Raw genomic sequence first — 27322 nt, 5'->3', positions numbered from 1 at the left:
TCTTCAAATAATATTTGCTTGCTTTTTTTGAGGTGAGCATATCCTAGCAGAAATTTTGTGATGCAAACCCAGACCGCTGCATCTAACCTCACTATTCCTGTGGTTATATTTAATATATAATTTCTGTCTTACTAAGGTTCCCTTCAATATTCAGTTTTGACAGGTGTATTCTATTAGCTAACTGAAGAGCTGACCTAAGCAAAAGTCTTAAACACTATCCCACACACTCACCTTCTTCTTCATGTTTATTTTCTAAATATTGCAGAGTGGAAAAAGCAGTATTTTCCTTATGCTTTTCACTCCTCTGTTTTTATTATTATTATTTTGTTATCTTTGCTCTTTGGGGAACGATGTGGGATGGAGTAGTTGTATCTGGGAAGAATTTTCAGCATTTTGCCTTAGAAGCAAAAAAACCTCCTGGACTTGCAATTTCTGAAGAGGTATTTGTGGGAAAACTCAGTTCTTCTATAAAAAAGCACTTATTGGTCTCCTGTAAATATATTTTCTATCTTTTTATTTTTATATACAGCTTAATAAGAGTATGCTATGTGGCAAGTAAATGAACCAGCTTATCAGACTGGTCATTAATGTTTAGCGTTTTCTTTTCCCATTTCCCAGGGACTAACTAAAACTACTTTGCTGAGTTCCTTTGATTAGCCTAAGGAACATTTCTGAAGGGCTAGAAATAAAAAGTTACTTAAAATCTATTGCCGCAAGCTGCACTGAATGGCCCAAGGGACTGGCAATATGGCATTAAACATCTTATCCAGGTTACTCATTCACATCTAGTCAGATCTGGAGTGACCAAAACGTTACTCTCATGGATAGCTCACTAGCAGTTTATGTCATACAAAATTACAATCTTTGACCATTTCAGGGAGATGATTCCATCTCCCCAAACTCAAAAACATCTTCAGCAGGAGCTCCCATAATTGTAGTACTTTCTAAAAATTAACCTGCCTTAAAATGCACAAGCAAATACTGAAACCCCTTCCTGCAAATGATCTTTTATAACTCTTAACAAGGTTTTCACAAAAGCCCTAGAATTCAGGGAGATTAAAGTTGAACTACTTTTCAGGATGGTTATAATTAAGTTTATGATTAAGTTATGATTAAAGCACTTTGCTAGGGCAGCACAAGGAAAATTTGCATAACGAAATGAAAGAACTGCTGCAAGGCTGTCGGTGTCACTCCTTAGAAAAGTTCAATCACATCAAGCAAGACAATCTACCTGGGGACTCGGCTTTCATTGCGATGCACGCTATCCAAAACATGACCTGTCCAGTAGAAAGACTCACCGAATCAATGTAAAAGGTGTTGGATCCCACAAAAGTGATAGCGTCTTGCAGCTCATAGTTGTGCACCCCGTTTTGGTAGTCCTGGTAGGGTGTCACTGTGAGAGCAAAAGGGCCCACGCTGTGTTTGCTCCAGTTGGTCAGCTTCACCTCCAGCGGGACAGGGTCTCCAACTTTGCAGTCCACCACAACGTCACAGTCGCAAAGCTTTCCATCAACGAGGATGTCTGCAAGCAGAGAAAACAACCCCACGTTAACGTTGGATCAACTTTGGCTGTTAGGAAACCTAGCAAGAAAAAGCAGCCTAAGCCTTAAGAGGGCACAAGAGTTAATGTTAGGAGAGGCAACCAAGCCCTGCAGAGAGTTGAACTTTCCTCAGGCTGATTTTCATGAAGCTTCGTGCTTCCCCTGCATATGAACATCAACAGCAGAGGGGAACGACGAACAGGAATCATCAATACAAACCATGGCTCTACATTTCCAGTACTGGATGACCATGTCGCACATTATGGCCATGAATAAATCCTCCTGTTGGGAGACGACCTTTCGGAGCAGGATGGGCACTGCCAGAATTTGCAATGTAATGCATACATTAAGTCCAGATAAGAAGGAAAATTGGGATTTTAAAATTATACAGTAGTACTACAAGCTTGTTCACACTTTGCACTTTTAATTCATTCTTGGATTTCTATTTTTAACTTTATACCTTTCGTGGGTTTCTCTCCCTCCCTGGGATGGCAGAAGATGTAAAGCCTCTAAATTGGTTACTGCTGGGACAATGACAGCTGGAGTAATGTGTCCACTAACCTTGCCCATTTGCTTATACAGAACCAGAACATCTCATTACTAACACACTAGGAAATTGCTAGTCCAATTCCTCGCTCGGAAAGGTTCCCAGTTGTGCAGTATTACTGTATTTTTTCAGATGAGGGTTATCTCCGATGCACTATTAATACAGCAACATTTCTATTTCACTACAGGTTCATGTTCAGAGATAAGAAAAAGCCCTGGGCACGTGTAAAAGAACATGCTCCGTGTGAATACCTGTCCCTACAACCTCATGCACCCGCAGGGAAGGCTTTTCCATGACTCATTTGCTTGCCTTGTGACATGCAGCATATTATTCCTCTGCTGACAGCATTGGATTTACATCAGTAATACCCCCATTTTCAAGAAAATAGACTCTCCTTATGCTTCAGGAACTTCCAGAGGGAAAACATTTGGCACAAAAGTGATTTTTGTAACTAATTTTTGTTTTGTTGCCTTAGAAGAAAACCACCAAATTGAAGCATGTTGTAATGATGCCCTTTGGCCTAGCAAATCGAACAGCCTGAGCACAGCATCCCCAGGCAATAATCGAGAAGAAACAAGTTCAGAAAAGCACAAGAATTCCAGAGGCTGCTGTGACACAGATGAGCTGTCCCAGCTGGAAAGCCCTCCTTGACCAGAGTCATGACATGTAGCATCAAGCCCCAGGTGGAAGAGACTCAACTGAGGAAGGGCACAAACCCTTGGTGCTCGTGCTGCTTCTATGGCTTTCCAAAACCCACGCTGATGGCCCAGCCAGGACCAGCCCCATGCCACAACATCGTTTCCCCAATGAGATGCCTTGTTCGTGATGATGAGAAGGAGAGGACATTATAATCACCACTGTATGGGCTAGAAATGCTGTTCTTCTATGTGCCATAAAATTATGGACTTCATAAAATTATGATCAAATGGATTCATGCAGGATACAAAAGAATATGGAAGAAAGGTAGCAGGCATTATTTGGGATACGCTCTAATCTTAACTGCCTTGAATCATTTTAAACACAAAAATAGCTGTGCGTATTTCCATATAACCACTGTATTTCTCAACCTCGTTCCACAGCAGTCCAGCTGTTTCTTTCTCAAGTAATGAATTCACGAGTTTATATCAGTTTATGCTTTCCAGTCTCTCTGTAAGCTATGTTCTTTCATTAAAATGTACGTATATATACACTATATATATATATGCATATATAAAAAAATATTTACAAAATGTAAATGTGTATACACACACACACACACATATATATATATATATTTCTGGTTTCTCCAGCCATGGTGTCTTTTAGACCTTTGAAAACTGCTAACTCCCCAGACCAGCCTGAACTCACTGAGCTAAGCGGATGGATCTTAATTTTCCAAGAGGCTCATCGGCACCTTGGAGCTTTACATTCAAACCTCTGCCACAAGAATTATAAATGAGCCCTTCGCCCTTGGTTTCCACCTTTGCTTCTAATAACAGCAAGGAGCCTTGCTTCCCCATACCTTCATGTAAAAATAGAAAAGTCAGGCAAAGGGGAAGCAATTAAGCCTGACTCATCCCTATTAATTTTCTTTCATATTCCTAAAAAATAAAATACATCAATTCAATGCAAACTACAGTATATAATTTATATAGAAAGAGCTCAAAGTGGAATAAGTGGCTATTGAGAACAACACCAAGGCCTAATTATTACCTCTTAATTAAAAGCTATACCTGTTGTTGGTTTGTTTGTTCTTTTCTGTTTCAACTTCTTTTGTAATAAGCCAAGGCACTTTTCTCTCTCCTTTGCTCTCATTCTCCTGCACAAGGCCATTATGCAAAGCATCTTTATGGGCCAGCACCATTCCGCAATGCCTGATGGCCACTGGCGAAAGGAAAGCTATAATCTACAAACTCATGTTGGACAGACCCGAGGAAGTGTGCTATATTTAATCTTTAGGATGTTCTAAATGATTATGGATGGAACAAAACTATTTCTACGCAATTTTGGGAGGCGGAGGATGAGGCTAAGACGAGCTGTTGAGATAGGACATCAGGAGGCCTTGCTTGATTATTCCTCTCCTGCATGATCCATAGGTTTCAAGATGTGACCTCACTTTTTAGCTGAAAAAAGCAATTTATGGTCCACCATATGTGCTATGCTTGTTGATACCACAAGCAACCTGAACAACCATTTAATGAAAATAATACCTCAGAATTCAGGCTTTCAGGACCTCAAAATTCTCAAGAAAAGGGAATGGATGTTACCAAAGGCAAGACAACCACCACTCCATGAGAAAAACACCTGCAAAGCACACTCTGTCTACACTGCCCAAAGGAGCACCCTGGAAAAGAATACCAAGCACATCACATTTGATGTGATTTATTCCGCTCATATTAACATCCAGCTAGTTGTTGTTGCTGTTCTGTCAAGTTTCCATCTGAGCACTGGCAACCCATTGCCCTGTCTGCACATGCAGAGCCCGGAGTCATGGCTAACTGGTCTGCCATGCACACAACTCCCCTGTCATCAATGTGAAAGTTCGATTTGGGGAAAAAATGCATATAAATATATTTTTTTTTCCCTCAGTGTAAATATATACTAATTGCAGCATCTACATCCTTCACTCAGGCTTGGGCTGATTTTGAAAAATGAGCCGCATAGGAAGATATAAAGATAGGGTGTTTCTGCATATTGTTACATTGGGAGATGGAGAATTTTCCTTTAGCAATTCGGTTTTATGCTGGAGGTGGGATCCCCAGCTGATGCCGACACACTGGCTTCCATCATTCACCACAACTGAGAACCTGGTTCGAGGCTTCGAGCAAACACCCCTTGGAGACGCTGCTTTGCAGAGATGAGAGGGTCAACAAAACTCAAGGCAAGAGGGCCCAGAGCAGCAAATAAATCTCATGCAATAGATAAAACAGATCTTCAAGACCAGCAAAGCAAGCCCTGCTCAGCTGCTGTGGGACAGTTCGGGGAAATTTTAGTCAATCATCTATTTTTTATGCTGTTAGAACTGCTCAAAAATGCAAGTTTTCTTCCTCTCGATCTGCACACTGGGAGAAAGGGCAGCAGGGAGAGACAGAGGGGAGAGGAAGAGCAATAACGCTGACTTCTCCAGATAAGATGCATCAGATACTTAGATGGAGGAAAGCCAAAGACCAACAGCCCAAGCCAGAGCTGCTACAGTGAAAGTTTCAGAATGATTCAGGTACTTTGTTTTCACTAAATCTAAAGTGCTGATTAAATTGTCTGCCCAGGCTAGTTTTGCTTCTAATTGTCCTACAAGAGTGATCAAAGGGCCAGCAATGCAGCCTGGAGCATCTTCTGCTTGGTTGCAGGCTACTTTGTTCAGGATTTTGTAAGGAACATAGAATTGCACAAAGCTGGAAGAGTCAGTCCTTTAGAAACAGGTTGAACAATTCAGTCAAATTCTAGTATTCTGCATAATAGAAATAGAAGAGAGATTGAAATGGAGTAAAAACCTGCAGGATGGACAACTTCAGGGTACGGGACAAATGGCTTCTGCCAGTCTCTGACCAAGTAAGCATCCTGTCTCTTCTTTCTGTTGAGTGTCAGGTCAGTGGCAGCTTTAGCAATCTATTTTGGGGAAAGTATTCTTGTAACACAATCGGATCTCTGATTTTTATTATTATTTTTTTAAACGTATGTTCGCCAATATCTGACCTTAAACATTGTTCATTTCCCCTGTACCTACTTACTCCCTTTCATTTTCCAAACTGATGATACAAGTTATTTACACGCAGAAAAATAAGGTTGGTGACATTTGCTTGTTCACTACACAGTCCTGCAGCATTTTCAGAGCTCACAACACCCCTGCAGGAGATTCTTCTATGAATATAAAATCTCTGTTCCCCACTAGTCACATCAAGACAACACCAAAAGAGTATTTAATAACACGAGAGCCTCCTATTCTTCTGTGTAAAACCTCCTGCATGTGGTTTGGATCTGTTCCTGACACCAGACCTAAGCACCTTGGGTTGGAACAACATGCTCACGGTCACTCACTTCTGTCCGGACAAAACACTGAGCCACATCTATCCCCTGCATAAAGTCATTACAGTCAATAGCAAACCCAGATACAGAGATATACAGTTGTTCATTCAGGGATAAAACAGGGAAAGTTCCTGCAAGCAGCTGTAACTCTGAGACCTTCAAGTGGCATCAGAGCACAGACTTGAAACCAGGAAAGCTGGCAGAGGATGGGACAACTGAACATGAACGTGGACTATTTAAAGAGGCAACCGCTTTCACAGGACCTTGGAGCTGCCCGACTCATGGCAGGCTTCCCATCCCCAAGCAGCTCACAATTGAATTAAGGACACCTCGTTTGTTCCAAGAGTAATTAAAAAGAAAAACACATTTAAAATATAGTTCTAGTAACAATAAGCAATTAGTCTTCAATAATTGTCTGTGTCTTCCTACTTAATCACTCTGCTGCAGCAGCCAGTCTGTTGATGACAGATCCTGCCTGCTCCTGTTATTATGCTAGCCCAATCATTGCGAGTTGGTGCCTGTTCTTAACCCTGTGATGCCAGTGGACAGAGCACACCGTGGCCTCCCTTAAGGGCTCCCTTTCCCCACAGGATTTTTTTCCAACTCATTCATTCAGACTGGGGAAGCTCCCTCTTTCCCTCCCCATTGATACGATGTTAACATCCAGTTTTAATTCCCGAATCTCATCCGGGCAAAGATGTGACCAGCAGCTCAACTCCATCATGATCTATTGCACTCGTCTTCAGTTAACCCTAAACACCCAGGGTCACGCGAGCTGAGAAACGATGCGCTAGCAGAGATGGTGCTTTTCTTTCCACTGTGTCTGAGCTCCTCTGTTACTTATTTTAGAATAACATTCAGCAGCAGAGTCCCACTTTGCTTAAATAATCTTATTTCTGAGCACAGGCCAGGCCCTTTTTCTGTAGATATCGCCAGCAGAAGACTTCCCTCAATTATCTGCTCCACAGCTAAAAGGTCTGGCTGGCACTCACCATGCCTGTATTCCAAAAAATACTCACTATACCAGGGTTTGCATGTTATTTTGGGTTACTGAGAACTTTATTTCTAGAGTTGGTTTGTGGCCGCACTGCTTTGAAAGTGTCAAAAGTAAAAATAGGAAAAAAAAAAAAAAAAAAGGAAAAACTCAGCAAAACTAATCCAGATCAGGATATACTATACAGTGCAATTTTGTACACCAGCAGCTTTATGAAAAAAAAACCCCACTTCAGATCATGAATAACACATGGCTCAAGCGACAGCGTGCTGAAAAAAATCATGACTACTCCTCACTAGTTGTGCAGTAAGACTTAAAACTTCCCCTCCTTCCTGACACTCTGCAATGGTGCATGGACACGAACCTCCATCTCTGCAGGGGGATTTTTATGTCTCATGCAATCTTTGAGAGGATTGCACCACACACAATCTACCTACCTAACTTACCACATCTCACTAGATATGGCATTATCAAGCAGAGACAATATTTTCTGTATTACCTATTTAACAGCGGCATCCTACTGCTCTGGACTCCTACATAGATAAGGGATTATACCTAGCAGATAGCTATATTTTTTCAATTCCTAGATAAATTATTCCTACATGTAGCATAATTGCTATATTTGAAGAGCATTTGGGGAATCCTGTAGGATGAAATATGCTAGGCACTGTCTGAAGTAGGAAGGAAATTTATTGCAGAAGAGAAGAGAGATAAGACAGTAGATCTGCTGGCATCTCTAAGCCCAGGACATCTCCAAGCCCAGATATTTAAAGATTTAGTGGCAGAACGCTTTAACAAAGCAAAGCAAAGCAAAAAAAAAAAAAAAAAAAAGTGATACTGATTATTTATAAGATGATGGGTAGGTGACTGGAGATGTTTTATCCATGCTTATATTAAAAAGAACCATAATATATTAGATTGGATGTTTAGGCCACAATAATTTTGTATCCTAGTAGAGCAGCCGAAGCCTGCTACAAAATAATATATAACCCCTATTAACAGGCAGGTAGATGATTTACCACATTTCAGTAACTGTGTAAATATGAGCGCTAGGACACTGAGCCTCCTGGGCCTCCTTCAGCCCAACCATGATTGAAACGCAATGAGCTGAGTTAAATGAGAGATATTAAATGACTCTGTTCGGGTACAAATGCTGTATCTCAGCACTTTACGTGCAGGGGAGGTGTGACGTGTGGTTACCAGACTACACACGGCTAATGTCTACAGACCAGAGTTGCTCAAAAGCAGAGGTCACCTACAGCACTGTGTGCATTACACACATCCTTAACGACGTTTCTTTGCATTTCAGTCACAGAATATTTCAGTCTACTGAGTTCAAGTTGTTCTAGTTATCTGCGCATCAAGTTAAACTTTTACTGTTTCCTATAGGTATGCTTAGTTCTTTTTCTGCATTAAGACAGCAGACAATCTAGGCTGCTATAACTCAAAACTTGTCAAGCCCTACTGCTCATTCCTGTGGTGCTACTACTTCGTAATTCTGATCTAATACTAAAGCACTTATCAGGACCTACCTGAAAATCCAATTTGAATCCACTTACTAAGACCAGAGTCACTTCTCACAGGATTAAACCATACCTGCACAGCTAAGAGGATTTCTGTCACCTGCTCAAGCCAAAACTAGGACCCAGCTCTGACTGCAAAGGAGATGTCCAGGGTTGCACCACAGAACAAACAGCAGAACACAGAAGATCTGTTGGGTTGGATACTCCCAAACCAGGACAGTAACTGTTTGGACTGCACACTGCATTCATTACTGGACGCATGTGTTAGAAAGTTTGAATCATTATCTGTAACAAAATACCATACTTGTCCTCTTCAGATAAGACACCTAAAGAACAATCAAACTCACTGAAAAGAGTTTTATAGCTTTAAGCCTGGAGGGATCTACCTAAAAACAAATTTTGGCTTCTCTAAGATATTTCTGTTTATAATCTACCACCTGCTAAAACTCAATGCTCAAAACTGAGTGCGCAAGTTTTCCCTGAAGTCCTTTCCTCTCTTTTATTAAATTAAGGAACAAAATTCAGAATCTTTCCTGCCAATCTTGGCTTTATCTTTGACTTCATCTCCTCTCATGACTCACACCTCCAGCCTGTGATTAAATCCTGATGCCATATCCTACAAAACTTCTCCAAATTTGACCTTTTCACTCTGCCCACATCTCCAAACCCTTGTCTAAGATCTAATCAAATTACAAACCCCAATCATTAAAAAAAAAAAACTGTTAGTTTCCAGCCTTGACACATCCAAACTACTGCCTTTCTAGTCTACTAAAAAAATCTCACTTGAGAGAACCTCTTGTAGGCCTATAATATAATTATATCCACTTGACAGCCTCAAAGGCTGGGATAAGGATTTAGCCTACATCCATATCACGGTTTTCTCCCATAGGACCCTATTTTTGTGGTATGTTTTTTTTCCCTTTTCCCCTAACAAGAACTAATTTGTTCCTGTTTATGACATATGTATTTATATACCATATAAAGAACACATATGTAGTACAGCTACATATACATGCCTATATATGTACTCCTAGATTATAAGCTCATAGGGAGAGGTATACTGATGTTCTTTAGAGCTTAGCTGTACAATTTTTATGGTACCTAGACCCATCTGTTAGTCAGTACTGCCAGAAAAATAGAAAGAATTAAACTATTTACCTTAAGGAAAAGCCTATTTATAGAGAATTGGAGGACATGAAGTAAGCATTATCCCAATTTTCCGAACGGGAAAAATGAGACCTCTTAGGAACAAGCTAAACAATCCTGGTAAGAGTCGTTGGGACTTTACACTCGATGCAACTGAGCAAGCATAAATGCCTAACCTACGTACTGGGAGCAGAAGAAACTCATTTCCGGAGGTTAGAGGGAAAAAAAACTCTTAGTTGTAAATCCTATGCTGGCTCGTCAGGGCACATTTCAATCCATTAGCTTTTTGTCACTGCCAACTCGTTACAGGAAGGAGTTTTACACTAAACCAAAGGCAAAAGCTGGGGATTTAAGACATACAGGGAGGAAGAGAAATGCTAAAAAGAAATCCAGCCTGAAGGAAAAATAAATTGAAATAAGAGTAATGCCATTTAAAGAAGTCTTTGATAAAAAGAGCCCAGAAATCCTTTCTTCCCCATCACTCTATCTTTAAGCAATGGAGGCTGCAGGTAACAGCTTAGCTAAGCGCAGACAGGATGAAAACTTTGGGTTTAAATAAAACAACGAATGAAATGTATCAGCAAGAGAGCTGATAGTAAAGCTAAAGAGCTTAGTAAAGAAAGCATAAAGTCGAATTCTCTCCGGACTGGAGGCCACTCTTGCCTTGAGCTTCATCCGTCAAGCGGCACCACTATTCCTGCCTCTTCCTCTGCTTTGAGTTGTTCACTTGGGCGGCCAAACCAGACCACTGCAAAAGCCATGGCCAAGTGTCAGTGTCCTTCTTCTACCACCAGTATTTATAGGACTGACGCAGTTTTACATAAATATGTGTAGTGTGGCAACTGGCGAGGTCTCTTTTCCAGGAGTTATTTGCTCCTGGGTTGCTCCAAACCAAGCAATACCAAGTTGTCTGAGCATCTCTGTATGGTGCAGGTCATGTACTTTGAGAACACATGTGTACATTAGCATGCATCGGTGAAGAAATGAAGACAGTTTATAGAGCGTGGAAAGCTGACAAAGTGGAAGCAAGCAGTCTTGAAAAGCTAACGTATTATTAATGTTACACTTATTTTGGGTGAACAGTCTTCCCTGAAGTCTTAATACAAAAACTGAGGGTTAATGTTAAGAGGTCCTGGTTGCCACCTCAGCCCCAGAAGCAGCTCTTCGGCAATGGTTTTTGTAGGGCTGCATTCTAATATACGCCCTGATTCGCCTACGTGATTCCTGCTGTCTGCTTGAGTATAGTCATCGAAGTGGGGATACAGGCTATGTCACATAATTTGTCATCCTTGTGTCCAAACTCATAAGGGTTTTATATAGCTTCATAATGTAAAATAGGAGAGTAAAGAATAATTTTGTCCCGATCATCTCTAAACTGCTCAAAAAATAAAAGACATTTTCAGTGCAAGGGAAACTTTCACTGGAAATTTTCTAGTCTAGCAAGACTTTGGCTATGCTCTTTCAGAAATATTTTGGAGGCAAGAACGCGAAGGCAAGCTTGTGACTTGCTTGGAAAGCCTATAAAGCAAACAGTGACAGGTATTAGTAACTAGTCCCCAGAGCACTGGTGTTTTCAGCAAGTACAACGCATTGGCAGTTAACCACTGTGTTCTGCAGGCTTTTTCCAGCATTAATTTGTGAAAAAGACTATCTTTCATCCACTTGCAAGCCAAACAAAAGAACAAATTAAAAGAACTAGGCACACAAACAATGCTGGGCAATACAGTGTCACTGCCAAATGCTGCTGGTAATTTATATTCACATTGTAGCATATGAACTGACCCAGAATTAACTACGGTTGTCTTCTCCTGGAAAATTCTTTGAAACAAAAGAAATTTGCTCTTACCCGTTTCCATCAGTGATGTTACCATGGTTAGTGGCAACAGGGGAAGAGCACGAATTGTGACAACGCAGAAGAACATGATGACTGAACAACACACTAAGAGGAAGCAAGTTTTAAAGACTATCAAGTGGCAATAAGACTGAAATATCTTTCAGGCCTCCATACTTGAGACATCACCTACAAGTATATCGCCGGTAAGGATTTGCTATAAAGGAATTTCTTGTTCAAGCCTACTCACCAGAAATCTCTTAACATCCTTTTTTGAGAAATGGCAAAGTGTAAGATGGTAATTTGGCCAATATGACTGACAAATCATTTTTTTTATTTTTGCTTCCACAAGATATCACTAAGATTCCTAAGTCATATCTAGCAGTAAGACCACATGTTTGCACTCTAATACCGTAGACTAATTATGAGATTTCATGACAGGGTTGGTCAATAAAATATCTCTGATCTTAAACACAAAACAAAAATCAGAGATAAGTTTTACAAAGAGCCGTCTTAGATGCTGCTTTCAATTTGCCTCAGTGAAAGGCAGCAGGGCTACAGTTGTCACGTAAGGAGTTCATCAGCAGCCCATCCAGATGTGGGATGTACCAAACTGTACAGTCAACCTTTCAGTATATAGGGAAGTTAAGCCCTCCCTCGAATAAAGATTCGACCAAGGTCTTCATGACTAAGTTGCAGCAGTGTTAATGACACTTTTGGGTGTCTTTGACAAGCAATATGTCCCCAGAATATTGACAAATTACAAAAAAGAAATGGAGAGTTTTTCTTGACACAGCAAAATCAATTCCAGTTGTCCTGAATTGTCCGAGTCATACAAAAACCCAACATCAGAATCTGTTCCCTTCTTTTCCCAAATTTACTTCTAGCACCATTTCTAAACTCCACTGCATGTCTGCCTTATGGAAGGCAGCTCTGTAACAGGAAAAGTCCATTCCTTCTTTTAGATGTGATTTATGTAAATATTGCTATTTTTCTCTAAAAGGTAAAGTAAAAAATAGAACTGTTAATTACGTGAAAAATCAGTCAGGACTGACCTACTCTTACTTAAATTAAATATTCATCCAAGAAAGCCAGTATCTGCTGCAGATTATTGCCTCCAACACTTATTATTAACAACAATCAAAAAATAAACTTTTTGAAAGTGGGCTGCTAGCTGCCATTGGGTAATTTCTCATATGAGAGAGGTATTACCAGTAAAGACTATCAGAAGATATACTAGCATTTATAATTTTATTTTACTTTTTAACATTTTGAACTCCTTCTTCAGAATGGACTGCCCTCTTTACCATCCCAAAGAACTTTGGTATGTCAAATAAGTACAAGCCTTTAAGGAAATAGAATTAAAAAGGTCCAGACATCAGTGTGGAAAAACTTCATACTCCAATAATCTCTTTCCAACCCAGGAATATGCCTATAGTTAAAAAATGTAAGCTGTATTTAACTCTCTAGAGAGTTAAGATCAAATAATTTGATCAATAATTCATAGGGACAATTTTGGACAAATTTCTCTACTGTCTGATAGTCGAGAAAGGAAGGATCTTCCAGCTTAATGACACACAAGGCATTGCAATTAATGTATGTGAACCTTACACTCCTGTATTGCTTTGGCATTTTGGGCCTTCTGCGCTTATTTTAAACTTGGATTTAGAACCATGCTGAACTCACAACATGCATCTTTAGCCTTTTCTATATCCACTGGGTTTATAGAGTGATGCGATGAGAATGTTTATAGAATGAACATGAGTGATTACTCACTCCAGGCTTACAGGTTCATAGAGAAGATGCTGCTAGCAAATAGTATAATTGATTAACTATCTATATAGCTACATAACACTTTCTGTGTCAGCTTCCTTCATCTATTGACACACCAATCTGAGAGCTGCTGGAGCATTTCAGACCTTAGGAAGTTTCAAATATCCCTTGTCCATTCCCCTCTATAGTTCACTAAGTAGAGAATTTCCTCCCAGGTTTCTCCTGCCCCAAAGGGCTTCCCTCCTGTCCCTCCTGTGACAGTAACAGCCTTTTTTTTTTTTTTTTTAATGCCTAAAAGTACTAGGGCTAGTTATACCTGGAATATTTCTGCTTGACGCAGAGATGGAAAAAAGCCCACATCTGCTCGGCCAGCCTTTCTGCTGCCAGTGTAGGAGTATTTCATGCACATATTTGCTTGTGCATTGTGAATCCATGGAATCACAAAAACAATAATAAATCTAAATATTTGAAAGACAGCATGGTAAAGTCACTTGGAAAATCCACCCGAAATCACTGTGAGGCTCATTTCCTTGCAATCCACTGAAACATTAAACAAATCCGAGCAACAGTTTACCTTATCATGCTATCAAAACAGTCATAAATACTTGAACATTGCATGAGAATATGTATTGTCTGGGTCTGGGAACCATAATCTCCTCTTGAATCATTTGCAAGCAGGGCTCTTTTATTGCTTGGCCACAGAATGAAGTGCCATCAAATCCAGCAAAAGGCATTTCCCTGACCGCTCACTTGCCAAGCCCTGGGTGGGAAAGTATATATATATATATATATGACACTGACTTTGAAAGCCTGGATAACCACCTGCCATCTTTGGCACTTGCAAATGAACAATTTCTGCTGGGAAGTCACATGGATGATGTTTCTATTGAGATTTCCGAGACAGAATGATAGAGCTGTTAATTAATAAATAGCTGAAGTTCGTCTGCAGGTGGATAACACTAGAGAGCAGAGCCAGCACTATGACTGCTGCTTTTCAAGTTACCAGGTCCCCTTGCAGAAAAAGAATGGTAGTAAAGATAATTGTGGTTGTATGAAATGAGTCCTAATAGTTCCAAAATGGTTATTTTTATACAAAGACCACCTGAGTTGGGGGAGATGAGGTCTCTTGTCCAAAGATTTTTAAAAAACTGCTTATTGTCTGTTTTTTATCCATATACTTCCCCCCATTACCTTCAAAGCAACCATGTCACAATTCAGTTGTCACCTCTTGAACTGGCAGCACTGAAACAGATGTTTCAGAAGTGGCCTCCCTACTTGAAGATGATTCTGCGCATCCATCATACTCAAAGCAGCAATCACCAAGCACACTAGCTTGTTAATAGGCTAAAAGAAAAGGCTTTAAAAGAGTTTAACTTAAGTGACAAAACATCCTGGCTTCATCTCTTGGGCCATCATTCTGAACATGCTACATTTGCTTTAGATCATCTCCCTGATTGCATATCGCCCACTGCAAAACCAGTTCCAGTTGCTATTTCTAATGGTCCCTTACAGCTGTGCCCCCATCTCCACTCATGAGAGCTTTTAAGAAATTCAGTCTTCTGCATTTTTTCATACAAAAATGTTATTAGCTATGATAGCAAGTAGTCTTACTAGCTCTGTGGGTAGCAAAGCAGAGAACATTCATCTCCTGAGCAGGTGAAGAGAGGAGAAAAATCAGAGTTCTAGTGACTTCCTGGCTTCTGTCAGAAAAGGTTATTTCAATGCATATTCAAATATAACATACCTTCTCTTCCAATGCCTTCTAGTCCCACTTAAGGGTCTGGATAAAGATGACAAATTTTAGATTGAAAAGAGAATTAATTTCGAACTATAAATCCAAGATTGCTCCATGTAAAGTTATTTTTCTAATTTATCCAGTCTAGCTGAAACTGTTCAAAGTGACAAGGCTTTCAACATTTCCTTTAGGAAATAACTCCACAGTCCAATAGATCTTTCTATAAAGGCTTCTTAAGTCTCTTTCTAAATGTTCCCTTCTTCATTTAATCCTATTACCCTTAATTATAGTCTATATTCCAGCCTCAGAATAATTCCAGTCCTACAGGGGGTTTGCAGCTTTCAGACATCTCCAGCCTCAATTACCACGGCACAGGAAGACATTACAAAAACATGCTAGAATAAATTGAAATTGTCAGAACAAAAAAATAAAAACAGTGAAAGCCATATAATTTAAAAAGTAGAAATATAACAGCTTAAAAAAGCAGAAGGCCTATTAGATTACTGAATGTGCCCCTGAATACAGGATGTCTTAGATTAATCTGATATCAAATGTGATCTAAACCAAAAGGTCAAGAATAATCTTGCATATATTCTTTAATTTAGAATTTCCTGGGGTTTATGCAGTATGTATCAAAAGGTTACCTGAAGGTGTGTTAGTTTTTGTTCTTCAAAAAAGAGAATAACTGATTTTCAAGTAAAATGACGGGATTTGCCCTACCTTAAACTTATCTCTGGCATTAAGATCAGACAGGACTTAAGTACCTGTCAAGCCTGTGCCACCTTCAAATCGAATACTGCTGTGGTCGTCTGCAGTGAGGGAGAACTGCTGCATCCAAACCTTCCGAGCTACAGCTTCAACAAAAACACACGGAATTGCAGTTGCAGTAGTGGAAGAAAATTTGATTGTGCTTGTTTACCAATAGTGTGGATGCCAAGCAGCTTTGTCTGGTTAAAAAAAAAGTTTAATTTTAGTAATACTCTAACTCTGATAAAAACTGTGTTACAGGAATACTATTTCAAGGCATCAGAAGAGAAACGGTGTAAATGAAATAACAGTACACCACAATCTCAAATAAACAACTTTCCCAAGACTTATGCAAGGGGAATATAAACTTAAATAACTATTCCACAAAGTGGAGTGTGTGATCACGAAGGCCACCACTTCAACTAATCTTGGTTTGGACTTTCTGTGTGGTTATATCTGCATTTGGTGAAGATGGAAGTTGTTTCATTTCTTCAACATAAGTCTCTGAAGAACAGAAAAGTTGTTCCAAAAGGTTTTAAAACCAATAAATCACAGTTAAACTTTGAAATATCTAACAGTCTGCAGTGTGTTACAGTCTGCACTTACTTTTAACCATTTGGCATGATGGCCAAAGATTTGCTTTGAAATTACCAACTGTCTCAGTCTAGAATGACCTCTTTCTTTGGATGATTCAAAAAAAAAATCTACATTTGGATCAACTGAAGGCCACTTTGCTTCAGTTTCCTTCAGTGGCATTTTCTGTCATTAAGATAGTAGACCACACTAACAGGTAGAGGCTGACTTTTCATGTCTTTATCTTCTTTTTTTGCTGTTTTCCAGGAGATGATTACCTTTGCAACATCCTTAATAAAATGACTAGTCATGTCCTCCCTGCGTGCAGCTCTGGCTCCACATAGTCATGTTTGCATGTTACATGAAGGCACTCCAAGTAATCTAAGCACCTAAGTAGGAAATGTCAGGCTGCAAGGAAGTACCTTCCTTGGGAGGTGCCCCTTTTCCCTTAAAATGACCCAGGAGTGCACAGCAGCTGGCAAAGGGAGGACTTGAACCCATATGGCATCTAAGAGGTCCATGATCATCTCTGGACAGACATCCCATTCATATCTTCTAAATATCTTCTTAACAGAAGTAGTGGGGCAAGGGATATATTCCCTCCCCTCTCCATGTTGTTAGATAAAGGGTAGCTCTGTCACCATTTCAGGCATCAGCCACCAGCATTAATCCTTCCGGTGGGGCATCCTCACTATTGATGACAAATTGCTCCTAAAAGCTGGCCACAACATTCACTTAATGAGAGTGAAAAAATGAAAGAAAACAGTACACTGAACATGTCCAGGACCTCTATATTGCTCATAAATTTCTCCAAATTAACATCTCAAACTACCTTCATCTGCCTCAACAAACCACCTAAGTTTTCAAGTCTTTACCTGAACCTCATCTATACAAAAGGTATTTCAGCTCAGTAAGCACAATTTACTACATGCAAAATAGGAATCTGATGAAATATGGTTCTCTAGATCTCCCTATTTTTGCCATATTTAAGGGACTAGAAGAAAATCCCATCACATTACTTCCAAGGCAGTTTTTTTTTTTTGCCATTATGCTTTAAACACCACTACTCCTAACCCTCAGGTGTCCTCAAAGAGCTGCTGTGAAAAACTCTGGTTGCTCAAACATGAGCTGTACAACTCAATTAGTGAGATCAGAAGGCAACTTGCATCCTTGGACAGCATCTCTGAGATCTCACCCTGAACGCTGCCTGATCTAATTAGGAAACACTCAGCATCTTTGTGGCAATTAGTAAGGAAAACAATTATGACGTGACCACTGTCTTCCTTCAGATGGAAAGGCAACAGAAAATGACAGGAAACATGACTTAGCCTGGAGTTAATAAAACAGCCTTTGGCAAGAGAAACATTGACTCCTGGAGAAGCTGGTACACTTCTCTTGACTGGAGAAAGAAATAGTAGTATGCTGCAAGCTAAAGACCTATGGAAAAAGAATGTTTCATCACCCTGTCATTAGCGGGCCATAGACCCTCCCTCCCAGTAAAGCACAGTTCATGCTTGTAAACAGCAAACAATTAGGGTTTATTTTAAGAAACAAACCTGTAATAGTGCCACATTACAGGTCATGCCTGACCTACCACCACATTTGCCCTCAGGAGATACCAACTAACCATGCATTAACAACACCACTCCGATTAATGGAGTGGAATTAAGTTTCTTTCAACATAGAAACTAATTTCAATCCCTGAAAATACTTTAAAGCACTGGAGTTAGCCCAGTGGCTTTAACAGACAACTAGAAAGTGATAGTCTAGTTCCACACCAACCTCACCACCAATTTGCTGCAAGGATTTAATAAGATGACTTAACCCTACCACCTTGATTTACTGATGTGCACAATATTGAAAACAACAGCTCTAGAGCAACGAAAATATGGCAGACACTTTACAAAACAATGAACGCGATCAGGATGGCACTTATGTAACACGGAGGTGCGAGCCTTAATTAATGTTTATAAAGTGCTTGAAGAACTTGAGAGAGCTGGTGCCGAGGGAATACAAAGTATCATCACATTTATTTTGCAAAGAGGCATGAATATGTGATTATAATATTATTACCCACGCAGATTTATACAGAGAGTTTGAGCACAAAAGAATTTCAACTTTTTGACAGTTTCTCTGCAGCACGGGTTCATTATCCGAGCAGTGGCTCAGACGTAAGGGATTTAATAAGTTGTTCTGAAGATCGACTACGAAATCACACCCCAAACTTCACCACTTTAAAGCAACATATAAACAAAAACCTATGCAGGGAAAACCGTTTTAAAAGTTAGGATGGTTATGTGGATTTTACAGCATTATACCATTTGAGTATTTTCAGAGCATTCATTTACAGCTCAATTTCCCCTCTATTTTGATTATCTTCACATTTTCTAATCATGAGAATTATAAATTTTAAAATGATATGGCAGGCTGCTAGGCTGTGAATTCACCCTCCTAGAGTCAAGTTACTTTTTTTTATTAAATGTTAAATTGCTTTTCACTAAAAGGAGAACGATATTTTGGTTAATACATTTATTTTATTTTTATTTATTTTGTGTGTGTGTGCTTTGAATGCTGCCACAGATTTCTCCTGATAGTACAGTGGTCTGAGTGACAGCAGAGATTTTCTGCTTCAATATTCCTGGATAAATATTGACCAAAGATGCCAGTTCTGTCTTTTACCATTGAGAAGAATCATTTAGTGCAAAATTATAGCAGCCTTTTTCAGTGTGACTTTTAGTATGAGTTAAAAGTTTAAAAAATTAAGACCAGCTTAAGACCAGTTGGAGAGATACATTTGTCTGAATGTAGGTATGATGTTTTAGCTGCTCAGCCCAAATTTCTGGAAATAGGCTTTGTAAAATTATGGTTGCATATTCTTAGTCAAGACTTTTTATCCAAATACCACCTACATTCTCTTTACAGAGTAGTTTGATTCCCAGAATCTGAAGAAAGATTTCATTATAAAAACAGTGTGAAGTCTATTGCAGCTGTGACTACTGAGGCCAGAGGAGCCTGTTGCCTCAGGACACCATCAGCTGCACTGAAGGTGATGTGAAGAGCTTCCAAATAAGAGTTAAACAGGATGGCTATTGACAAACATGGAGATCTTTCTGTGTAACCCAATTTGGAGAAGGAAGAGCAAAGAGAAGTTTCATATAATTTTGCCAGGGAAATTTCTTACCTTTGGCCAGTCCACAGTCCATTTGATCCTAACAGATATCCATTTTACTGGTAACCGAAAGGCTTATGCTAGAAATGCATTCTAGCAGCATTGCATTCAAGGCCATTACTTCCAAGATAAGGAATCCAAGGAAAGGAATTCATTTTTCAGTCTTCCTCCTTAGCCTTGTGGGTTGGAGGAATGCAATTGCACAGCTCATGCATTGGATGAGACCTTGCAGGACTTCTTGATTTTAACAAATACAATCTGAAAGACGAAACTCATCATCATCCAGGTAAAAGGATTTGTACCTTTTCAAATTACAAACGAGCTACAGCTTTGAATCCCTTAACAACTGTTTGCCGCACAAAACGGAATGTAACGACTATTACCCTAGCTGCACAGACATGAATTTATATTTGAAGCTCAGTTTAACCCTCAGAATGGTGTATTTGTGTTCACTGAAGGCCTTATTCTTTCTTTCTGCTCAAAAGACTAGCAAAGAAGATGTGAGGTGGATGACTAGGACTGATGTCTCCAACTTCTATTCAGAGGACAGCATTTGGGAAATCTGCAGTGAATATCAGCTGACAGCTTAAGCTAAGATTGACACACTGATTTCAATGCTGTGAGTCATGCATAGCAGGAAAAAAAAAGAAAAAGAAAAAAAACACACACACAGCTGAAATACTCTTCCTCAGCAGTCCTTCACTGGATTTCGGGTTTATTCAGGCTGACCTACAACCACTCTAGAAAATCAAGTTTTACTCATCCATATATGTGCCCAAGTATCTTCAAGAAGTAACCTGAGAATTCGATATTCTCATTGATAATTCTTCCTTGTTTGTGGCTCTTCTTCTGTTTGTGTCTCTTGTTCTTCCTGCCCACATTAGCAGTGACCAACCTTTTTGTTTAGCCACATACAGAATTTCTCTCAAAATACACCTATCTCAGAAAGTAAACAGAGAAGGAAAACAGACTGTCACTGCTGCATCTGTAGCAGAGCTGCTCTGAATCAATTCCCTACTATACTTAACCCACACTGAAAAGCTCTCATAGCAACAGCATTACAAGACCTTCAGAGGGACCAAGGGATGATGACCAAATGGCTATGGACACAAGATGCTCAAGGACAAATTACGTCTGCAGGAATCGGATCATACCATTCTGTACTGTAATACCAACACTGTGCCTTAGAGAAATAGAAGAACAGGACCATTTTTCCTTATTTTTGCTAAACATAGTGTCCTAGGAACAGAACCACATCCCTTGAAACCCACTGGAAGGCTTATGGCTCAGAAAGCTGGTACAACTCCAAGGCTGAGTTGCACTGCAGAAATAGCCTCCTCACTTTTAATTCTGCAAGGAGGAGAAGGTGGCTTAGAAATACATCCACTTATTTCTGTTCTTAGCAATTTAAAACGGTCTAAGCAGATAAGGGAGGATGTTGGGTAATACAAGTAATATCCTCTTATGCATATGAGCAACCAACAAAATAAAGCCCTAAGATGTACATCGGGCATCAAGCTAGTGTGCTTGGATTCTTTAGTTGTAACATTACAGGCATAATACTTAGTCCTGACTTTGAATGTGTAAATTTTACAGAAAGCGTGAAAGCATTTTACTATACGATAACTGCAAGGATAGCTTTGTAGTAAGACTTAAAGAGCCTTACAGGGAGGTTAGGATCATTAGCCCTACTTAAGGGTGAGAAACAGACACTGAGAAGAGAAAAATTCATTTTAGGCCAAGGATAGAGGTGGACATAGGCCTTCAATCTGTCCAGTGTGCTGCAGTCTCTAAACAATTCATTTCTAGCACACACAAGAAATAATTATTTCCCAGCTTCACAAAAGAAATTCTTTATTGCAACCAGGTAAAACAATTTCATTCGGTTTTCTACAGCAGAGTGTCACTTTTCCTGCTTTGTTTTCTCTCCATTCATTGTTTATTCCCTTTCAACAGCCTCATCCCTCCTTTGAAGCTGCTTTCTGTTGCTCACACCAGCATTAGGTGCACTGACGATTCCTCACCCCTCATCAGTGGGGAAAGGTGAGTTGTGGTAGAGCTGCTTGGCATTAGGTTTAGGACATTATTTGATATGTCTCTGCAAACAGCTGCCGTCTTGTAGTATACCCATTTTTATGGCTAACTTTCAAAGCAATACAATGATAAATAATAATGGATTTTCTAGGAATCAGCCAAGTGGAGAAAAGGAAATATATTCCCTGCAGAAGCCAGACTTCATGAAATAAGGCTGACAAGAAGAAAAAGCAAAAGAGATGAAATCTTGCAGTCAAGGTGACAAAAAAAGAGAAGAAAGGAGCAGAGGAGGCACAAAAGTAGAGACCCTGAAATTATCTTGCAAACGAAGGCCAAGGAGGTATGAACACAGACTAGAGGTAGAAGGTGATAAGCCCCTGCCAGTGACAAATTAGTGCCGGAATGAAAAATGAACAAGCAAGAAAGGAGACCTTGCCAGTCTTTGCTTCAACATGGGCCAGATCTTGCATGCTGGAGAAACGAGAGAGGGGAGAGAGGCTGGAGGATGAGTCACTGTTTACACAGGAGCAATTAGCACGCGGGCGCAGGAGGCACGAGGCACGGGCAGCCAACTGGCAGAAGGGTAAAGGCAGCGGCCAAAGCCCCAGGACCCAGTTCTGCATCACTTCTTCACTGGGAGTGATCCTGAGCCCCACGGGCGGAATGCGGGGACAGACCCCCTCTTTTGGCACAGTGCAAGAGACATGATCATATTTATATATAAGGCAACTCTACACCACCTGCTGTGGTATCTGCTGTAACAGCTGCCCCAGGCAACGCTTTGGCCATGTTATCTGCTACCCAATATGCTTCCATCCAACAGCAGATACACGGTGTGAGCTACTGAGAAAAAGGCTTCTGGGGATGTCTTCAATGTAAAAAGTTGCCTTTCTTCAGTTTGCCTCATAACTACTTGAGTTTCTTTGTCACCATTCCTGTTTTAACCAAAAAAATTCCCAACTTTTTTTCCTATGTTCTCTAAATGGTCAGTAGCTCTGTGCTCTAAGCCTACCTGTCTTAAGCTATGCTCAGTCATGTGCACTGTATTAGTTACTGCAACTAAACAATTAATAAGTGATGATTTCATGTGCTATTGAAATACATGAACTAGTTCTTTTATGCTGCTCTTATCTGCAGAACATAGCAATGAGCCATTCAAGGTTTCTGCAAAATATCACTTTTTACAGAGAAAACACCAGTTCTGACTACAAGCCTCCGAAATCTTCTCCTCCGTTCAGTTTGAGGTGAAATCCAGACATTTGCCATGCAACCATTGCCTGATCGTTATTATTGCGCTTTTCTTCCTCCACACTGCAAGGACATCACATCACTTGATCTCTACAAATTACACCAAAATCCTGTGTCCTAATTCCTCTTTGGAAGATTTCCAGCTCTTAAAAAAAGCAGATTGCAGTGTACTGCTATTTGGAGCTAAAGAGAGTACATGGCTCAAGTAACTGTTATTTATCCATCTGACATTTTTAAACATACAGTCAGGATACCTACAGAGCTTCCACAAAGCTTCAGTGAAGTCTAAACCTACACTTAGAAATTTCTGTTTCCTGTAATTTGCAGGTCAACCTTGTGATTTTCTTTATTGCGAATAATTAACCGATTCAAGGTGGATTATTTCACTCACAAAAGTTTATAGAGCTCTAAGCAAATAGGCTCCAGAAAAGCTGTGCTGCAAACCATTCCCACTTGTCTCTTCAAGCACATTGCAAGTCCATCACCAGAAATCAGGTTCCTTGTTTCACACTGCTGCGTGCTGCTTGGTCAATGGAAAGGAAAAGAAGGAAGGTGGCTTCTTACCAAAGAAGCATCAAGCAGCTGCTCTATTGCAGAGAGCTCCCAGCCCAGCATCCACAGCCAGGGTGCTGTCCCTCTTCTGACACTGCAGATCTGCAAAGGGAATAGGAGACAACCTCCTGGTGACAGGAGTCACAAGCTTCCCACCTTCACTAGCCTCTTGATTTCCCAAACCAACCAGCAAAGTCTTTGCTTTCCCCTCTTTCAGTAAAGTTGCGACTTCAGACTCTTGAAGGTCTTGGAGATGATCCAGTCAGACTCTTTTTTGCCATCACTGGTTCCATGCAATCTGCTGTCCTCCTCCTGCACCTCCTTTGCTTGGTGACACAAAAGCTCTACCAGCACCCACCTCCTGCAGGCACCCCAAGAAGCCCATGCCCACAGAGTGCCACCCTTGCAAGAAGTCACAGCTTCTTGTAGCTGTCCTTGCCTAGTAAGAGCCCAATGTTCCTCAAAGCATTTCCAGAATTCCTCTGAGAAAACCAGAAGCAGTTTCCAGAAGAAGTGGCAGCACTCTCTTTACCAGATTACTACAGTCCCAGTGAATGCCATGAACCTAGGTATCGCAAAACTTTATAGATTAACAATACGCGAGTTCCCAAGCAGAACTTCTTGGGTTGCAATAGGATACAGCTGCTAAATCCTAGCCCCTCTCTGACCCAAACAGTAGGGATTTAATGGAAAATATTGTAAATCTCAAAGTCTTTGTTTACAACATCCAGTCTCCTTGATGCTTTCATATTGCTTTGCAACCAACAGCCATTACAATACTTTATGGAAAAATAAAATGGAAACATTTTTATGATTTTTGAAAGGCAATGGGAAAAATACCAAAACAGTAAGTTTGCAGTTTTGATATTATTTAAAACCCAGCTCTAAAATGCAAACTAGCAAACATTAAGGGAACACTATGATAGAGCAACAAGGCATTAAATAAACTCGGTAAATGAGGAGACCGCCATAAAGAGGCACAGCAGCTACTTATTTAAATGCACATTATGGCTGCTATCAACCACTCCTAGAATAACAAAGTCCTGCTTCAAAACTCCACTAGAGAGGAGAGTGTCTCCACTTATCACAGAACACAAAATGCTGGCAGATAGACAATTGATTTTTGTTCTTTAATGCTGACATAAGGTAAGATACTTTATCATTTGTTTGGAGAGTAAGCACTCGTAGGTGTTCTTGTAGCAATAGCTGTTATTCTTCAAAGACTATAGAAAAAAATAAAAGTAGAGATCAATGTATTGCAGGTCTGCTGTTATAAATTTCTGTAAGAAGTGCAGAACATCTAATTCCCATCCCCATTTATAACAGAAAAAGTAATTCCAGCAGTACTGGAACTAATTGATCCTGGTTCCCTATGACTTCTTGTTCTGAACTGAACAAGCATCAGCTTCTCTAGTCTTGCAAAGAGGAAGCTAAGGAGAGATCTAACCACTACCTGAGGGGAAATCATAAAGACAATGGAGTCAAGTTCTTCTTACTCATGGCAGAGGAGGAACAAGGGTAAACGGCCACAAGTGGCTATCCTGGAGATTCAGACTAGACATTAGGAAAAGACTTCACTTGGAGACAAGTGCAGTGCTTTTGAATCTCCACCCCTGGAGGTTCTCAAGACTCAGACAGACCAAGCTGACCTGGTCTAGGGTCTTGGTTCTTTGAGCAAGCAGTTGGACTGGAGCCCCTTCCAATGGACACAGCTGAGTTCCGTGGTGTGGATTTGCTGGTGCCTAAAGAGGCCCATGCTCAAACTGCAGTCTGCTCGTTAGAGCTTTTCCCTCATTTAAAATCTCGCTCCTCTCCCCCATATTTCACAGATCCACAGGAATTTCATTAACACTCATCTCCCTACCTCTCTATCAAAATGGAAAAAAAAGAAAGGTAACAAATTCAGAAGACATTTGGGAGGTACTGGGAGAGAGGACAAACAGAGAAAACCACAAACAAACACACACTGCTTCTCTTGCTACAAAGACAGTAATCACACACTTTTTTCTTTTTAACGGGAAACTAGAGTAAAAAGTATTTTTGGTTTTGCTTCCACACCATTATGCCAAAAAACAGGACACCACAGGCCACTGCATGTGTGAAATCTTGTCCTTTTCGGTATGTTCTTAAACACTTAAGACACAAAGGCACAAAATTGCCATTTATCTTCCCAACACGCTTAGAGTCTTATTTTCCAGCATACTCCTGTTTTTTTGTCTCAGAGACACATGGTGCCAACGCTGCCAGACATAACTCCAGACGAAGCAGACAACTGTTCTGACCTCGTATTGTAATTCCTGCATTCTGGCTCTCGCATAACGTTTACGTCCATGACCTAATTTGCAAATCCAGCTGAGGATATAGGCCAGGACAGAGCAGATGGAACATCATGTTATGACCTCGGAGTGGTATTTCTCCTAATGTGTTGACTGAGTCAAGAAGACGAGTTACAATGTCGGGCCCGCCAAGGTGCCAAAGCAGAAATCAAAGCTCGCATATAAAACCGCCGAGTTAAAGATGTATTTTGCATGGCCAATACCAGCATTTCCAGGCATTGAGTTGAGGGGGAAAAATTTACTTACCCACGTTGGAAAGTTATTTAGGAGAGAATCTGAAAGTCTTTCTTAATGCTACACATATGTAAGTCCTTGCCACACTTACTAGCAAACACAATGTATAGCCATAGACCATGTGAACTGGTGTCTGAAATACCAGCTGTTATGTAAGGTGGGTTGAGAAAAGATAGTACTGACTTGCCTTGAAGAGATTAGCTCTCCATTTTAAACTCCTCGCCAGGGATTCTGGCCTACTGGGTAAGGAAAACAAGGCATCTGGGACTCACATGAGCGTTTTGAGCTCTGATCCCATCTATCACAAAAAGTGTTTTTATTTACCACCGCCCTTCACTACAAATACCCTTAGCCTCCCACATAAAAACAGTACCAAAAGTTCCTGGGGTTTCTTGACAGAAATCTCTGCCCAGATAAAAACTCAACATGAGAACTAGCTTTTAATTCGACATTTTATCCATTTGCTGTTTTCGCTGTTTTTCAGGTTTGCTATTTTTCAGGCATTTATTTATTTTTTCCTGCTTTTCCTGCAAAAGAAAGGGCAGCAGCACTGTGAATAAATACCAACCACATAATTCCTTTTTTGAAACTCGTGCTATGCCCATGGGTTGTCCCCTAGGCAGATCTCTTCTTTACTCTCAGCTGAGCTTGTCCAGAGCTTTTTGTTTTGCCTTGCTCCATGAATGAGCGTGCCTCATTTTCCTCCCTTCTCTCTATGCTGTCTCCTATTATCATTTACCTCAGTTTATCTTCTCTCACTTGTGAAATTCATTACTGTACACAACTGTAAGCACAGCACACCAGATAGATAGCGCAGAAAGAAAAGGAACGAAGAAGAGTGCACACAACGGACCCACATGGGACAACTAAAATGTGTTTCTAACAATAAATGCCAAAAGTTTATCACGTAACAAAGAGTTAATAGCAAAATACAGCTACACAAAGCAAAGCAATACAAAAGCACCTCCTTGACAATTAGCAACATGGAAAAAGATGAAGAGCAGCAATGAATACCTTGTGCCTGATAACTACGTTTGAAGAAACCACTCTGTTTGTTAGTTAAACACACTCCTATGTGCAATAAGAATAGGAATCCTTTTCTGCTGCCTTGCTCAAAACACTTTTTGTTTTAAGGTTCCTCACCGCATATCTGGAATTTTCATGTCATACATTGCTTTAAATCCATGCTCCAAACCCATAGAGCCCTGGAAAACCCACCACTAATTTCTATTTTCTCCTTTCAATTTTTTTTTTTGCTTAAATTTTACCTTAAAATCATCCAGCACACTACCCCTAGTTATTAAATTAGGAAATGGGAATGTAGGAAATCACACACA

At 40.2% G+C, this 27322-nt stretch overlaps 1 protein-coding gene across 1 annotated transcript in view; it reads right to left on the bottom strand.

Moving 5' to 3' along the window:
- The window catches only part of TRAPPC9 (trafficking protein particle complex subunit 9), a 359903-nt gene that overhangs the window by 6913 nt on the left and 325668 nt on the right, over window positions 1-27322 (bottom strand). The window contains exon 22 of the mRNA XM_010225586.2: window positions 1299-1522. Coding sequence (XP_010223888.2) covers window positions 1299-1522 — 224 coding nt within the window. The remainder of the gene's footprint in view (window positions 1-1298; window positions 1523-27322) is intronic.

This window comes from Tinamus guttatus, unplaced genomic scaffold (genome assembly GCF_059628265.1).
Source record: "Tinamus guttatus ecotype Peru unplaced genomic scaffold, ASM5962826v1 Tinamus_guttatus_pri_ptg000038l, whole genome shotgun sequence".
Lineage (NCBI taxonomy): Eukaryota > Metazoa > Chordata > Aves > Tinamiformes > Tinamidae > Tinamus > Tinamus guttatus.
Note: the sequence above shows the minus strand (reverse complement) of the source record. Positions and strands in the feature narration are given on the sequence as shown.